Source organism: Girardinichthys multiradiatus, chromosome X (assembly GCF_021462225.1).
Source record: "Girardinichthys multiradiatus isolate DD_20200921_A chromosome X, DD_fGirMul_XY1, whole genome shotgun sequence".
NCBI lineage: Eukaryota > Metazoa > Chordata > Actinopteri > Cyprinodontiformes > Goodeidae > Girardinichthys > Girardinichthys multiradiatus.
Window position 1 is genome coordinate 25,730,189 of NC_061817.1, and position 16,559 is coordinate 25,746,747.

The 16,559-nt window shown below is 40.8% G+C and overlaps 3 protein-coding genes across 7 annotated transcripts in view; 1 reads left to right on the forward strand and 2 right to left on the reverse strand.

Annotated features, from left to right (window-relative positions):
• LOC124862958 (tubulin-specific chaperone D-like) overlaps positions 1-3,846 on the reverse strand; it is a 38,764-nt gene extending 34,918 nt beyond the window's left edge. The window contains exons 1-5 of the mRNA XM_047357166.1: positions 3,291-3,846; positions 3,157-3,207; positions 2,968-3,065; positions 2,753-2,854; positions 666-812 (exon numbers count right to left, since the gene is read on the reverse strand). Of these exons, the coding sequence (XP_047213122.1) occupies positions 666-812; positions 2,753-2,854; positions 2,968-3,065; positions 3,157-3,207; positions 3,291-3,471 (579 nt within the window). The 5' untranslated portion in view covers positions 3,472-3,846. The remainder of the gene's footprint in view (positions 1-665; positions 813-2,752; positions 2,855-2,967; positions 3,066-3,156; positions 3,208-3,290) is intronic.
• Positions 3,847-5,480: 1,634 nt separating this feature from the next.
• LOC124863063 (ketosamine-3-kinase-like) lies at positions 5,481-12,164 on the reverse strand. Its single transcript, XM_047357308.1, has 6 exons — positions 11,897-12,164; positions 11,470-11,621; positions 10,888-10,979; positions 10,650-10,732; positions 10,447-10,569; positions 5,481-6,617 (listed from the first exon to the last, which is right to left on the reverse strand). Exons 1-6 carry the CDS (start codon positions 12,035-12,037, stop codon positions 6,279-6,281), a joined length of 930 nt encoding a protein of 309 aa, XP_047213264.1. The 5' UTR covers positions 12,038-12,164; the 3' UTR covers positions 5,481-6,278.
• A 150-nt stretch (positions 12,165-12,314) lies between these two features.
• Positions 12,315-15,821, forward strand: LOC124862835 (ADP-ribosylation factor-like protein 16). 5 transcript variants are annotated; one of them, XM_047356994.1, is made up of 5 exons: positions 12,346-12,456; positions 12,708-12,764; positions 14,647-14,763; positions 14,851-14,966; positions 15,107-15,821. In XM_047356994.1, exons 2-5 carry the CDS (start codon positions 12,735-12,737, stop codon positions 15,270-15,272), a joined length of 429 nt encoding a protein of 142 aa, XP_047212950.1. In that variant the 5' UTR covers positions 12,346-12,456; positions 12,708-12,734; the 3' UTR covers positions 15,273-15,821. The 5 variants fall into 5 exon arrangements, with proteins under 5 accessions (XP_047212951.1, XP_047212948.1, XP_047212950.1 ...); XM_047356993.1 differs by having other exon boundaries at positions 12,348-12,395; positions 12,698-12,764; XM_047356995.1 differs by having other exon boundaries at positions 12,315-12,456; positions 12,709-12,764; positions 14,851-15,243.
• The last annotated feature ends 738 nt before the right edge of the window (positions 15,822-16,559 follow it).

The following is a 16,559-nucleotide window of genomic DNA, read 5'->3' on the forward strand; positions in this document are numbered from 1 at the left end:
TTCTGAAGAGCCGACGGATTTTCCTACAAACTGAAAGTCAAACTGTTTTTCTAGGTGAAAGTATGGCGATACAGTAGAGCCTCAAAAACAGTGAATTTTGAGGATTTCTTCACCCCTGACTCCATTCATTCCTATGGGGATTTTGGGGGGGTGGTTTTTCGTTAATTACGTCGCCATGGTAACTCGAAACGCCAATAAAAGTAATAGCACACCTCACGGGACCGAGCCGGTCGTTTTGATGTATATATTGTGGGGGTGCACGCAGCGGTTCGGGCCGCATTAACGGAGACGGAAGAAAAATAAATAATAAAGAGACCAGTTTAGAGGTGAATAGTAATAGGTGCCTGCCATGCATTGCATGGAGGCAGTGCATTGCATTGCTTCGCAATGCAATGCACTGCTCTCCTATGCATTGCTATGGCAGGCCCCAACTAATCTTAAAAATAACACTTGTGTGCATACATTTAAAGTCATTGTGGATTTTCTTTCAGGCTCACATATATAACTCAAAACAAAGTCTTTCCAATTTTCCATATAGTTGATCTTGGGGCCATTACAGAAACGTATCCTGTTTTATTCATCCCAGATCCAGCTCTGTTATGTGTCTGGGTCCATTGTACTGTTGGAAAAACCTGAATGTGTTTACGTTTTCATCCATAAGTTACCTTTGCAACAGCGAGAATACGCTCCATGACGGGCTCTCTAATCTTAACACCTTCTGATTCTAGGTGACCATCCAGACGAGAAAGGTCAAACGGGATTAGGCAGGCCACGGACAGCCACAGCAACAACATGTAGCGCGTTTCCCAAGTCTGAAATGTGAAATGATGAACATGTGCACACAAATGTAACCTGCCACAACCAACATAATTACATGATAGCAGGATCCTAACTACTAAACAGCAGTCATTTTATGTTAACCTGAGTCTAATTTATGTTCAGATTAATAAATTCTAAAACATTTGGCTAGGATTTAATACTATGAAATGTATTTATTTAAAACCACTATACAGGTCATTCTCAAAATATTAGCATATTGTGATAAAGTTCATTATTTTCCATAATGTCATGATGAAAATTTAACATTCATATATTTTAGATTCATTGCACACTAACTGAAATATTTCAGGTCTTTTATTGTCTTAATACGGATGATTTTGGCAAACAGCTCATGAAAACCCAAAATTTCTATCTCACAAAATTAGCATATTTCATCCGACCAATAAAAGAAAAGTGTTTTTAATACAAAAAACGTCAACCTTCAAATAATCATGTACAGTTATGCACTCAATACTTGGTCAGGAATCCTTTTGCAGAAATGACTGCTTCAATGCGGCGTGGCATGGAGGCAATCAGCCTGTGGCACTGCTGAGGTCTTATGGAGGCCCAGGATGCTTCGATAGCGGCCTTTAGCTCATCCAGAGTGTTGGGTCTTGAGTCTCTCAACGTTCTCTTCACAATATCCCACAGATTCTCTATGGAGTTCAGGTCAGGAGAGTTGGCAGGCCAATTGAGCACAATGATACCATGGTCAGTAAACCATTTACCAGTGGTTTTGGCACTGTGAGCAGGTGCCAGGTCGTGCTGAAAAATGAAATCTTCATCTCCATAAAGCTTTTCAGCAGATGGAAGCATGAAGTGCTCCAAAATCTCCTGATAGCTAGCTGCATTGACCCTGCCCTTGATAAAACACAGTGGACCAACACCAGCAGCTGACACGGCACCCCAGACCATCACTGACTGTGGGTACTTGACACCGGACTTCTGGCATTTTGGCATTTCCTTCTCCCCAGTCTTCCTCCAGACTCTGGCACCTTGATTTCCGAATGACATGCAGAATTTGCTTTCATCCGAAAAAAGTACTTTGGACCACTAAGCAACAGTCCAGTGCTGCTTCTCTGTAGCCCAGGTCAGGCGCTTCTGCCGCTGTTTCTGGTTCAAAAGTGGCTTGACCTGGGGAATGCGGCACCTGTAGCCCATTTCCTGCACACGCCTGTGCACGGTGGCTCTGGATGTTTCTACTCCAGACTCAGTCCACTGCTTCCGCAGGTCCCCCAAGGTCTGGAATCGGCCCTTCTCCACAATCTTCCTCAGGGTCCGGTCACCTCTTCTCGTTGTGCAGCGTTTTCTGCCACACTTTTTCCTTCCCACAGACTTCCCACTGAGGTGCCTTGATACAGCACTCTGGGAACAGCCTATTCGTTCAGAAATTTCTTTCTGTGTCTTACCCTCTTGCTTGAGGGTGTCAATAGTGGCCTTCTGGACAGCAGTCAGGTCGGCAGTCTTACCCATGATTGGGGTTTTGAGTGATGAACCAGGCTGGGAGTTTTAAAGGCCTCAGGAATCTTTTGCAGGTGTTTAGAGTTAACTCGTTGATTCAGATGATTAGGTTCATAGCTCGTTTAGAGACCCTTTTAATGATATGCTAATTTTGTGAGATAGGAATTTTGGGTTTTCATGAGCTGTATGCCAAAATCATCCGTATTAAGACAATGAAAGACCTGAAATATTTCAGTTAGTGTGCAATGAATCTAAAATATATGAATGTTAAATTTTCATCATTACATTATGGAAAATAATGAACTTTATCACAATATGCTAATATTTTGAGAAGGACTTGTAGTTGTTAGTCCGAAGCAAAGAATTTTCAACTTATTTTTATATTACTATTATTATGATAGCTAGCAGTTAGCTGTAACTGCCTGAATGAATATCTCTCGGATTAAAAAAAGTAAAGTCTGACAGAAGGTACCTCTAAGTCTTTGGGATCCTGTCTGGACATCAGCTCCAGAACTGGATGGACATCAGACACCTCATGAGGAAGAAGCTGCATGAAGATTTTATAGCCTCTCACCTAAGGAGAAAAGAAAAAAATTACATAAATCAACCAGGCAACTAAGTACGTGAAATGAATGAAAAATCTGTGAAATGCAGCTTGGATCACTTACAGATAAACTTTTAACTGACCTTAGAAATGACAAAGAGGAACTTGAAGCTCAGGTGAACCAATGAAGGGGGTGAATTTTCACTCCTTGTGAAGTTCAGCAGCATCTCTGTCATCCATTCTATTAGAATACATTAAATGGAAAGTATATAGATGCACTTCTCATTCTCTGCCAAAAGAAAATAGTGTTTTAAGTTATGCCTGCAGTGTACCTAGATGTGGATCCAGCAGATGAGGCTGCTCCTGGTATCTGTCCATTATTACTGTGGACATAAAAATCACAAACTGTTACGGACTGTGCTCAAAATCCAACGTGATTTAAATACTTGATTGTGGTTTGCAGCACCTTTGAACTTCTCAATTGCAACCTCCTTTACTCGCTCGTCTTCGTGGATCTCTGGCAGACTACCGATGAGTGTTCGGGTCTCACTGCTCTCGCTGAAACCTCCCAAAACACACGTTTTAACAATAACATCTGCCTCTTCTTCTCCTCCTTGGTAACTGTTTTCTGTTTCCGATAAGGCCATACTGACGGTGTTTTTTACCCACAGAAAGCGTCTGTAGCAGGCGGTTCTTTGACTACGTTTTGCACGACTCAGCTAGCTAATGTTAGCATCTCAGCCTAGCTAATGAACTGGTAAAAGCTACGAGGCGACCGAATCAGTAAGAAAAACACTTTTAAGAAGAAATTAGTGTATTGGGTGTTGGTGTGAAGTGCAGACTGAGCGTAAAATAATTCTACTTGGGGAAAAAAAACAACCGTACTGTCTTAACTGTAAGGATGCTGGCGCATAATAACGGAGAAGTGACGTTCCCCACCCCTTAACGATGATGTGACGACCGCGACCGAGCCGGCAGGATTTGCAAACTCTTTTATATGAACGATGGGAACCGGTTTTTGTGCACCGCCTGGCGCAAATACGTAGCTAAAACTGAAAACTCATCTTTTTCTATTTATTGACTTCGTCAACGTTTAAATTAGATTTTACTCTACATATCAGGTCAATTCTAATTAAGCAGTAATTATGCATTGGTTTCTCCTTTGATTTTTTTGACTGCTTCATAAAATTACAATAAATGAATCTTATTCTTTTTAAAAGTATTAGATTTTTTTTTTTTTTTTTTTTTTTTAGGTATTTGTTTAGTTATTTCTCTCAGGGTACACCAGCCTCCTCCCACAGTTCAAAAACATGTCAGTTTAGCTGGTTACTTTAAATTGCACTTAGGTGTGAGTGTGTGTATGGTTTGTCCTGTGTGTCTGTGTCACCCTGTGATGGACCGGGGACATGTCCAGAGTGAATCCCGCCTTTTAACCAATGACTGCTGGAGGAGGGCCACCAGCCCCCCTACGACCTTACATGAATAAGTGGGTAAAGATGATGAATTATTTTAATTATGTTTTCTATATATGTTTAGATACATTTTTTTCAGCTAATTTGAAAAATCTGGGTTGTTTTTTTTTTATTGATTTTTTTATATATTCAGTGGTTTCCCGTAGATAAATGGTAAAAAAAAAATTTACACAAAAATCCAAGTCATGTCAGTTTTAAATCTGACTAATTCAAAGTATTTAAGCCAAAAACCTACATATGATTACTATGAAAAATATGGGTAATCCCCATAAGTCTAGGTAAATAAAAAGCCACTTTGGACGAGCTGGCTGTTGTTAGTGAACTGAACCAAAAGATCCGGATCCCATTCAAAAGTCAGAATTCCCCCCACTGGACGTGCCCCACGTCGATACGGCGAGCGATAAGATTCCTAAAAGAGATAATAAATGTGGTAAACTGTAGGAAAGAAAGGCGACGATGATCACAAAAAGCAGCAACAACGAAATAAAAATTATTCGTCATTAACCTTCATTAACTATTATCGGATTTTACTTAAGCTAAACATCCTCAAATTTGCATCTTCTAGAAGTTCACAGTTTAGAATCTAGACCACGCTAAATTCTCGATTAAAAAACATGTCTTTGACCTCCTATTTTGTGAACTTAGTTTTATGATGGGTTTTCTTCATGTTTATTATAGCAGTCATGTTTCTGTCTTGCCTTTTGCACCACATATCTCCTAATAGTAGCTGCATGTCTGCTTGCTGACAAACAAAATGCCCTTTCTTTCTTACTGGTCCTACTGCAGTTTTATTAAATTTTTTTAAGTGAACATTAATTGTTCGTTTTGATGTGAAAAATCTTTCTATCCAGTCTTTCTCAACATATTTTAATTAGCTTAAAATAATTTCGCATCTTCAGTATTAATTGGTACTCATTGTTTTTAAAGTAAAATTATCTTTACAATTATTGTAGCTACTGCAAGTACACTAATTTGGAGCATATTTAAAGTGTGTATTCAAAACCTAAGTGTTTCCTTTGCATTCTCACTATGAGACATTTAAAATTTGATTTGTCAAGTATGACAGTTACCATCTCTCTCTCTCTCTATGTATACACACACAGCTACTAAATTACTTATATAATCCATATATAATTGTTCAAAAGTATTAAAAGGGACTGGGAAAAAAAAGTTTAGACAAATGCTTGGAATCGCTGCATAATTTATTGTTGGTTTAACATCAAACAGTTTGACAACCAATGCAAATCAGGGTCATTTCGCAAGACTGCATATGATCTAACACATTTTGCATACTACTGCAATTTACTTTGGGTACATTCAATTGAAGATCTAAAGGAGAGGAAACACACCAGAGTAAAAAAAATAAAAGTTATGTAAAGTGCAGATTAATAATTTGCAATTATTCTTTTGCTAAACCAAATCCGAGTTGGTCATTAGGTCAACTCACACCTGAGTATTTACCCCCAGATGAGCAGGTTTGGGGAAATTCTGATTATATAAACAGCTGAAAGGAAGACTGAGATAAGGTCAAGATTAAAGTTAGTCATAAACTGTCCATAGGTTTAATTAGTGATGGGTAGGTAGGCTACACAAGTTCCTAAAATGTCAAAAGAGTCTTGTACAAAACCTTTTGTGCAGTATGACCTTATTTTCTTTTTATTTAGCATTTCTTTTTTTTAGGTTCAATACCTTTAAAGAAACATACCCTTCACTGATTTGGCTGCAGTTTCAAATCTTGGAATCACACTGATGTAAGAAGAGCTATTGCATTACAATTTTTTTAGTAATGCTAATGTGTTTTTTCCATTTTCAACACAATATCACAGAAATTCTAATGGGCAAATAGACATTTTATCAATTCTGTGATGAGATTCTTTTGTATCTTTATCTCTTTGCCATATGTTTTTCTAATAAACAAACTATATATTACCTGGTTTAGGATTATGACTTTAAAGCTTCTTTCTAAGTATCTGTGAGAGTTTTTATTTGAGCAAATTCTTCATGATCCTTATTGAAGAGCCTCTGTAGCCCCCTCCAAAGTGGTTCCAGTGATTCAGGTAATGGAAGAGTTGGTAAAGCTGGCTTCTTTGCGCGAAGCCTGGTGCTTGAGGAATCTTATCATGGTAAGCAGAGTAAAAAGAGCTATTGAAGCCACCAAACATCCCAGCAATAGCCAGCTCAAACTCTGAATGGCCATAGAAGGAAGCTGGGTCAAAGATGACTGGGCCATCTGCACACTCTGCCGTGTTGCCTCCCCATAAGTCTCCATGGAGGAGGGCAGGGACAATCTCCACATTGGTGAAAAACTCAGGGATCTTCAGCTGTAATGAAGGAACACAGTACAGGTCCTTCTCAAAATATTAGCATATTGTGATAAAGTTCATTATTTTCCATAATGTCATGATGAAAATTTTACATTCATATATTTTAGATTCATTGCACACTAACTGAAATATTTCAGGTCTTTTATTGTCTTAATACGGATGATTTTGGCATACAGCTCATGAAAACCCAAAATTCCTATCTCACAAAATTAGCACATCATTAAAAGGGTCTCTAAACGAGCTATGAACCTAATCATCTGAATCAAAGAGTTAACTCTAAACACCTGCAAAAGATTCCTGAGGCCTTTAAAACTCCCAGCCTGGTTTATCACTCAAAACCCCAATCATGGGTAAGACTGCCGACCTGACTGCTGTCCAGAAGGCCACTATTGACACCCTCAAGTAAGAGGGTAAGACACAGAAAGACATTTCTGAATGAATAGGCTGTTCCCAGAGTGCTGTATCAAGGCACCTCAGTGGGAAGTCTGTGGGAAGGAAAAAGTGTGGCAGAAAACGCTGCACAACGAGAAGAGGTGACCGGACCCTGAGGAAGATTGTGGAGAAGGGCCGATTCCAGACCTTGGGGGACCTGCGGAAGCAGTGGACTGAGTCTGGAGTAGAAACATCCAGAGCCACCGTGCACAGGCGTGTGCAGGAAATGGGCTACAGGTGCCGCATTCCCCAGGTCAAGCCACTTTTGAACCAGAAACAGCGGCAGAAGCGCCTGACCTGGGCTACAGAGAAGCAGCACTGGACTGTTGCTCAGTGGTCCAAAGTACCTTTTTCGAATGAAAGCAAATTCTGCATGTCATTCGGAAATCAAGGTGCCAGAGTCTGGAGGAAGACTGGGGAGAAGGAAATGCCAGAAGTCCAGTGTCAAGTACCCACAGTCAGTGATGGTCTGGGGTGCCGTGTCAGCTGCTGGTGTTTGTCCACTGTGTTTTATCAAGGGCAGGGTCAATGCAGCTAGCTATCAGGAGATTTTGGAGCACTTCATGCTTCCATCTGCTGAAAAGCTTTATGGAGATGAAGATTTCATTTTTCAGCACAACCTGGCACCTGCTCACAGTGCCAAAACCACTGGTAAATGGTTTACTGACCATGGTATCACTGTGCTCAATTGGCCTGCCAACTCTCCTGACCTGAACCCCATAGAGAATCTGTGGGATATTGTGAAGAGAACGTTGAGAGACTCAAGACCCAACACTCTGGATGAGCTAAAGGCCGCTATCGAAGCATCCTGGGCCTCCATAAGACCTCAGCAGTGCCACAGGCTGATTGCCTCCATGCCACGCCGCATTGAAGCAGTCATTTCTGCCAAAGGATTCCCGACCAAGTATTGAGTGCATAACTGTACATGATTATTTGAAGGTTGACGTTTTTTGTATTAAAAACACTTTTCTTTTCAGAATCAGAATCAGAATCAGAAAAGCTTTATTGCCAAGTACGTTTTTGGACATACAAGGAATTTGTTTTGGCGTAGTCGGTGCAATACAATACAAATTAAACAATATAAACATATCTACAATATAATATAAATATATGTGCACAGTTTTAAGTGAGTGAGAGTAAATATAGAAGTGCACCATCATAGTCTTTGGCAGGTTGAATTTCTTCAGCTGCCGCAGGAAGAACATCCTCTGCTGGGCTTTCTTGATGAGGGAGCTGATGTTTGGCTCCCACTTGAGATCCTGGGAGATGATGGTTCCCAGGAAGCGGAAAGATTCCACAGTGTCAATTGTGGAGTTACAGAGGGTGATGGGGGCAGGTGGTGCTGGGTTCTGCCTGAAGTCCACAACCATCTCTACTGTCTTTAGAGCGTTGAGCTCAAGGTTGTTCTGGCTGCACCAGTCCAACAGATGGTCCACCTCCCATCTGTACGCGGACTTGTCACCATCAGAGATGAGTCCGATCAGGGTGGTGTCGTCCGCAAACTTCAGAAGCTTGACAGACTGGTGACTGGAGGTGCAGCTGTTGGTGTACAGGGAGAAGAGCAGAGGAGAGAGAACACAGCCTTGGGGGGAACCGGTGCTGATGGTCAGGGAGTCAGAGACGTGCTTCCCCAGCCTCACGCGCTGCTTCCTGTCAGACAGGAAGTCAGTGATCCACCTGCAGGTGGAGTCGGGCACACTCAGCTGGGAGAGCTTCTCCTGTAGCAGAGCTGGGACGATGGTATTGAAGGCAGAGCTGAAATCCACAAACAGGATCCTGGCGTAGGTTCCTGTGGAGTCCAGGTGCCGGAAGATGAAGTGAAGGGCTAGGTTGACTGCATCATCTACAGACCTGTTGGCTCTGTAGGCAAACTGCAGGGGGTCCAGGAGGGGGTCGGTGATGTCTTTTAGGTGTGAGAGCACAAGGCGCTCAAAGGACTTCATCACCACAGAGGTCAGGGCGACGGGTCTGAAGTCATTAAGCCCTGTGGTCCTTGGCTTCTTGGGAACAGGGACGATGGTGGAGGACTTGAAGCAGGCTGGCACATGACATGTCTCCAGTGAGGTGTTAAAAATGTCTGTGAAGACTGGAGACAGCTGATCAGCGCAGTGCTTCAGGCTGGCTGGTGAGACAGAATCCGGACCAGCAGCTTTCCGGGGGTTCTGTCTCCTGAAGAGTTTGTTGACGTCCCTCTCCTGGATGGAAAGAGCCGTCCTCAGCGTGGGTAGGGGGCTGGTGGGGGGGAACTTCAGGGTGGGGGTTGGAGGTGCCAAGGCCCCCCTTGAGGTTGAGGAGGTGGGGGTGGTGGATTGTGGCTGCAGCTGTTGGGGGGGCGTCGTGGGGGATGGTTGCAGGACTGTCCCTTTGTCTTTCAAAGCGGCAGTAGAACTCGTTCAGGTCGTTGGCGAGGCGTCGGTCGTTGATGGAGTGGGGGGCTTTCGGCTTGTAGTTGGTGATTTGCTTGAGCCCTTTCCAGACAGACGCAGAGTCGTTGGCTGAGAACTGGTTTTGGAGCTTCTCAGAGTACAGTGGTTTGGCCTCTTTCACTGCCTTGCCAAACTTGTACTTTGCCTCTCTGTATATGTCTTTGTCCCCACTCCTGAAGGCCTCTTCCTTATCCAGTCTTAACCTTCTGAGTTTAGCTGTGAACCAGGGTTTGTCGTTGTTGTAACTCACCCTGGTGCATGATGGTACACAGCTGTCCTCACAGAAGCTGATGTAGGAAGTCACAGCTTCTGTGTACTCGTCCAGACTGTTGGTAGTAGTCCTGAACACATCCCAGTCTGTACAGCCTAAACACGCCTGGAGATTCTCCACAGCCTCACTGCTCCACTTCCTTGTCGTCCTCACAACAGGTTTGCAGAGCTTTAGTTTCTGCCTGTATGCAGGAATCAGGTGGACCATGATGTGGTCGGATTGGCCCAGTGCAGCACGTGGGACGGCGTGATAAGCATCTCTGATGGTGGTGTAACAGTGATCCAGAATGTTGTCCTCTCTGGTCGGACATTTTATAAACTGTCTATATTAGGGGAGTTCGTGGGTGAGATTACCTTTGTTAAAGTCGCCAACGACGATTACTAAGGAGTCCGGGTTGGTCCGCTCCACACTTAGTATTGGATGAAATATGCTATTTTTGTGAGATAGGAATTTTTGGGTTTTCATGAGCTGTATGCCACAATCATCCGTATTAAGACAATAAAAGACCTGAAATATTTCAGTTAGTGTGCAATGAATCTAAAATATATGAATGTTAAATTTTCATCATGACATTATGGAAAATAATGAACTTTATCACAATATGCTAATATTTTGAGAAGGACCTGTATGTGTGTGCATTGTCAGACAATTGAGGGTGTCATAAAGAGGTAAGGAAATCTTCTGATAGTTGGTGCACCTGTAGTTTTGCCCACAGCTCTCTTGCCTCCCGATCTCCATATGATTTCTCCACCAAGTTCAGTTGGTGCTGCAGCTTCTGCTGGGAGTAAAACAGCACCCAGTCGCTCTGCCACTCATTTTCCTGAAGAGGTAAAGAAAAAAAGAATTAAAAGACTCTGACTCCAATGTTTCAAGATACATTATGTAGTTATGCATTTTTACCTGTGCTATATATCCACAGCATGTATTTACACCAAAGCCATATTTCTCAACAGGAGCTGTCTCCGTCTGTCTGGCTCCTTTACCTGAAAAGGGTGGCATAAAAAAAAAAAAAAAAAACATTAGTTCACAAGTGTCATTTGATAATAAAAATGGAACTATGCAGCAATGAAAATGTGCTTGTGAATACAGTGTTGCCCAGTGTTTGCATCCACTGAGGTACTTAATTAAATTGAATTACCCACTGTTTGCTGCTCTTTCTTTTGCTTTTCCGTCTGTCTTTTGTTGTGAACATGCAGATCCGCCAGCTGCTCTCCTAGCTGTTTTGAGTACCTGCTCAGTGGATTTGACAAAGAGTAATCTTAGAAAGAAAATTATATCGGACCAGAAACTTCAGTGAATTTTACTGTGTTATTCTGTGACAGGCCAACACAAGGTAGTGCATAATTGCAAAGAGGAAAGAAAATGATACAGTTTTCTTTTTTGTATGCGCATTTACAAAAATCCCTTAAGTATTAGTTTATGTAAAAAAATAATAGAGACGTGTCTTCAGATTTCAAAGCTGATAAAAGACATGCAAAAGGACTTGCAATAATTGCAATGAAAGGTGGCTCCACAAAGTATTAACTAAGTTGGATGAATGCAAATTTACAAACTATTTCTGTTTTTTTTTTTTAAAGGAAAATTATGGATCAGTTATTTCACTACTTCACAAACATAGTTCATCTGTGCTAAACAGAAATCCCAATAAAGTTATAATGTGAGAAAATGTAACGTGCCTCTCTTCTTCAAAGCACTGCACACAGAAGAAAACAGCACTCACTTGTTAAGACTTTTCATGTCCAGATGCTCCATCACAAATACGCAGCCCCCTGTGTCAAGCTCAATCACCTTCATTGGCTTTGGGACTTTGACAGTTTCTGTCTTTAAAATGGCCTCCAGGCTCGCCATCTCTCCATCAAACATCAACTTGGCCTGTGCAAAAGTAAACATAGTTGTCGATCAGTGTCGTTAGACAATGGTTTCCTGTAATTTCCAGGTTGGTATGCCTCTGTAGATAACTACATTACTTTCACTGGAACAATAACTGCACTGGCAAATGCATTCAGTGTGTTGCAGCTGACACAAATCCTTTTTACTGATGTCCTAATTTGGCATGGATGCAAAAACCCGAAAGTACAACTCGATTTAGACAACAATCAGTTAAACGGAAAGGCACTATGATAACTAAAAAAAAAAAAATTAAACACCTCGCTTTTGTGATTGATCTTTACAAACACTCTCCCATGATCAGTGTCGTAACTCTGTCCCTCACTGATGCATCCACCGCCTGCGTGACCAGTTGATTTCAGCATGGTTGTCCCGAGCTCTTTCTTTAATTTAGCTTCCATGGTGTTCTTTTATTTTTATTTTTTCTCTAAATAAAACCCCAAGATGAAAACAAAAAAATGCGAATCCAAAAGTTAAGGATATCAGAGGAATCTCTGACAGCTTCCGTCGTGTGAACCAATGAGTACTCTTGTTAGAGCATGAGAATTGTTTTGCTTCCGCTTTATTTATGCGGTTTATATTGCGACCAATCAGAGGCAGGACTGGGATGATTGATTTCTAACTCGACCTATTGCTGTTAAGTTCCATGGTCACGTGGGCGTCACCATGGTTGTCAAGTAAAAGCAACATCGTAAACATGATACCACGGGCTTTACCCGCTACGTCAGTGCACGAAAACGCAAAATGAGCAGCAAAGAAGTGTGTATACTTCTTGGAGCAACTGGTGTTGGAAAGACTTTATTACTTAAACGCCTACAGAATATCCTTTATGCTCTTCTGGATGTTTTTTATCTGACGCTGGAAAAAAACTGGATTAGATAAGCTAAACGGCTAATTTAGTTATTAGCCTTTAGAAACAACACGTTAAGTTATTAAAGATGTTTTATGTTACATAGCTTGAAACATAACTTTTAAAACAATATTTTAAATAATGAAACAAATTTTTGTCTTTACAGATAAAATTAAGCCATAGCAGTTGCTTTGGTTGTGTTTCCTTACAGATTTTTTTAACTGATCAGTTTGCATGGTTCGTGTGAAATGGGTTCGCCTCCATCCACTCTTCCCACAGTAAGCCGTTTTCATGTGACACCATCCAAAGCTGGCCCAAAGAAAAGCAAACTTAGCAGCTGTTTGGGGAATCCAGCACGTTTCTCCTAAGAGCGCCAGAATTCCCACAGAAATCAGGTTTAGAAATGTACAAGTAGCATATTTCTGTCTACTTTGTGCATTTAAATACTAAAAGAACAGGTTCACAAATATAAACTGTAGAGACATATTTGTGCTATTGGTTTAATTAGATGCAAACCATCAGAAGTGCTAATAAATAGCTTTTACATAAATGAATGTACAATTGGTGCAGTCAAGGACAAAGAATTTCGTAAAAGGTTAAAATTTTTGTTACTAATTTCAGAAAGTGAAACTCATGTATAGATTCATTACACATAGAGTGAAATATTTCAAGCTTTCATTGTTTGTAATTTTAATGATTTTGGCTTACAGATAATGACAACCCAGAATTCAGTGCCACAGGAATTTAGTATATTACATAAGATCAATATGAAAACATACATATTTTAAACAAAAATGCCTGGCTTCTGAAAGTATGTTAATTTCTATGCACTCAGAACTTGATTGGGACCGCTTTTTCATGAATTACAGCATCAATGCGGCATGGCATGGAGGCGATCAACCTGTGGCACTGCCGAGGTGTAATGGAAGCCTAGGTTTGCTTTGTAGTTGCCTTCAGGTCATCTGCATGGTTGGGTCAGGCGTCTGTTCTATCTTCTTCTTGACAATACCCCATAGTCTCTATGGCCTTCAGATCAGGCCAGTTTGCTGGCCAATCAAGCACAGTAGCACCATGGTCATTGAACCAGCTTGGTTTTTGAACCAGCTTTTTTGTCAGTGTCGGCAGGTGTCAAGTCCTGTTGGAAAATGAAATCAGCATCTCCATAAAGCTTGTTAGTAGAAGGAAGCATGAAGTGCTCTAAAATATCCTGGTAGATGGTGTTGAATGTGGACTTCAGAAAACACAGTGGACCGGAACCAGCAGATCACCCCAAATCATCACTGACTGTGGAAACTTCACACTAGACTTCAAGCAAAGTGGATTCTTCCTCCAAACTCTGGGACCCTTATTTCCAAATGAAATGCAAACTTCGAATTCATCTAAAAAGATGACTTTGGACCACTGAGCAGCAGTAAACTTCTTTTTCTCCTTAGCGCAGATAAGAAGCTTCTGATGTTGTCTGTGGTTCAGGTGTAGGATTTGTCTGTGCGTAATGGGTCTCAAGCCACTCCTTGTGAAACTTCCTCAAATTCTTAAATGGATTTTACTTCACAAGCCTCTCAAGGCTGTGATTATCCCTGTCGCTGGTGCTGTTTTTCCTAACAGACCTTTTCCTTCCACTCAACTTTCTACAAATATGCTTGTGTACAGCACTCTGTGAACAACATGCTTTTTTAGCAATGAACATTTGTGGCTCACTCTCCTTGTGCAGGATGTCAATGACTGTCTTCTGGACCTCTGTGAAGTCACCAGTCTTCCCCATGATCGTGTAGGCCACAATATCGCCACAACATAACATTTATACTTTCAAAATACTTTTTTTAAATTGGTGTTGTCTAATATTAAAATTTTCTGAGACATTGATTTTGGGTTTTCATTATCTGTAAGCCATAATCATCAAAATTACAAGAAATAAAGGCATGAAAAATTAGGGTGTTTATAAAAGCTCCTTTAGCTCATTTTCATGGGGGTGGTACATTTTGTTTACTGCAGTTTTGCACCCAAATATTACATTTTTATGAAGGAAAAATGAGTGAAGCTGAGAAATGGTAGTTGGAAGAGTCCATAATCGAATTCTGTTTAGGGCCCCATAGATACACTCTTGGGTCGGCTCTGACAGCACGTTATCACCATAATGTCAACACACTATTTATTCCGCAGGTAGGAACCAACCTAACAGACCTGACCCTGAAAAAGAAGAAGGTGACGGTGAGGGAAATTGGAGGCTGCATGGGCCCCATATGGCCCAGTTACTTCCAGGACTGCTTCTCTGTCATTGTATGGGCTTTGTATACATGTTGCATATTAGCAATTGAAAAAAATGACTGTTTTCTTAGTTTGAATCTTTATTTCGTTTTTATATAGTTCGTGGTGGATTCAGCCAACATTGTTCAGATATCCTCCTCCTGTATCCAGTTGCTGTCTGTGCTCTCTGCTGAGCCTCTGCGCAATGCATCTGTGCTTATTCTCTTCAACAAGAGGTACGACATCCACATCCATCCAGATGAGCCCAGTTTTCACTTGAAGTCACTTTAAGATCTAATTTCCCGACTTTGTTTCTTAGATCGAGCTTGTTGAGCTATGTTGTATTTCTCTGATGTTTCATTACAACCTTCCTCAGGGATATGCCTTGCATCATGAGCCTTACAGAGATAAAGTCACTGTTCAGAATGGATGACATCATCGCATCGGCTCCTCAGCCTGTCACAGCGCTGGAGGCCAGTGCCCGCTCTGGACAGGGTCTGCAAGAGGTGTTGAGCTGGCTGGAGTCTGTCGCCGTCAAGTGAAAATGCATTGGATATTTCTCTCCGAGAACTTGGAGAAGCCTTATGGACAATTACATCAACATTCCCAGTTCAAAGTAACAGCTTTGCTTTCAGGTGATTTGATGCCACATTTAGACTCTAGAACAATTATGGGACATATCAAAAGAAAACAAACTGTGGGGGCCCCTTGGTTCCTTGAATAATATACAAGAAAATCTTGAAGGAAGGATACATTTAGAGGGAGATGTGTAAAATTATTTTATGGAAGAATTGAATGATTGTATGAAAAAGTCATGACATTTATTCAGTAACACGACTTTAGGTTTCATTGCCAATTATCTTTTATACGGGTCACTCCAACTAATTAAATTCTGGCCTGATGAGCAGTGATTTAACTGCAAGTTAAGATTAAATACAATCTGATCTAAATAAGGATGTGAGTTTGACTTAAACTTTTCCTCTTCAGTTTTAAAAGTTCATAAAAGAGAGAAGAGCAGTATAACTTAGCAATAAAGACAATGTACTTAAAGGGAGCCTACTACTGGTTCTCTAAGTTAGAATTAAAAACTATTGAAAGTCTATTTTGCATCTAATTTTAATTACCTGCTTTTGTATATAATTAGAATATTGTTATAAAACATCCCAACTATCTTTCAAAGATATGAGCGAGTAAGGAAATTAATATTCAGAGAAAGACTCAAGAAGAAGTACAAATGTTTGCTGAAGCAGTGAGAAGTGGGTCACAGTCGCTCCAAGATACTGTGCTGCTTAGAGAGGAAACCAAAGTACAACTTTTCATATTTATTTATAGGCAAGAAAATGAAGCCCACTGTGAAAAGTGCAGTTACATATAGCTGTGCTTAGACCTAAGAATGGATAATTTCTTAAGTGTTGATAAAAGAGTGCAAAAAGGGAGATGTATCACTAAAATTAGGTTCTGGTTAAGTTCTTTCAGCAGAACAATGACCTAAATCACACATGAAATACAAAAAAGGGTTATTGAGAAAAAAATGGACTGATTTAAAACTGGCTGTGGATTATTATTGGGTTAAATCCAAGGAGACCTCTTAAGGCCACTGAGATCTGCCTTTACAATAAGTTTTTCTTACCTGCAAACTTAAGAGCTTGGATTAAAAACACAATATTGTGTGTGGCAAGAATTATCAGGTGGAGGATGGTGCTCAAGTGGCTGTAAAACTATTAAAAAGCCATACAGGTGCAGCTCAATAAATTGAATCTCACTGAAAAGTGTATTATTTAGTAGGTCAATTAAAAAAAAACTCATATAGTGCAGATTTCAAGCATTTA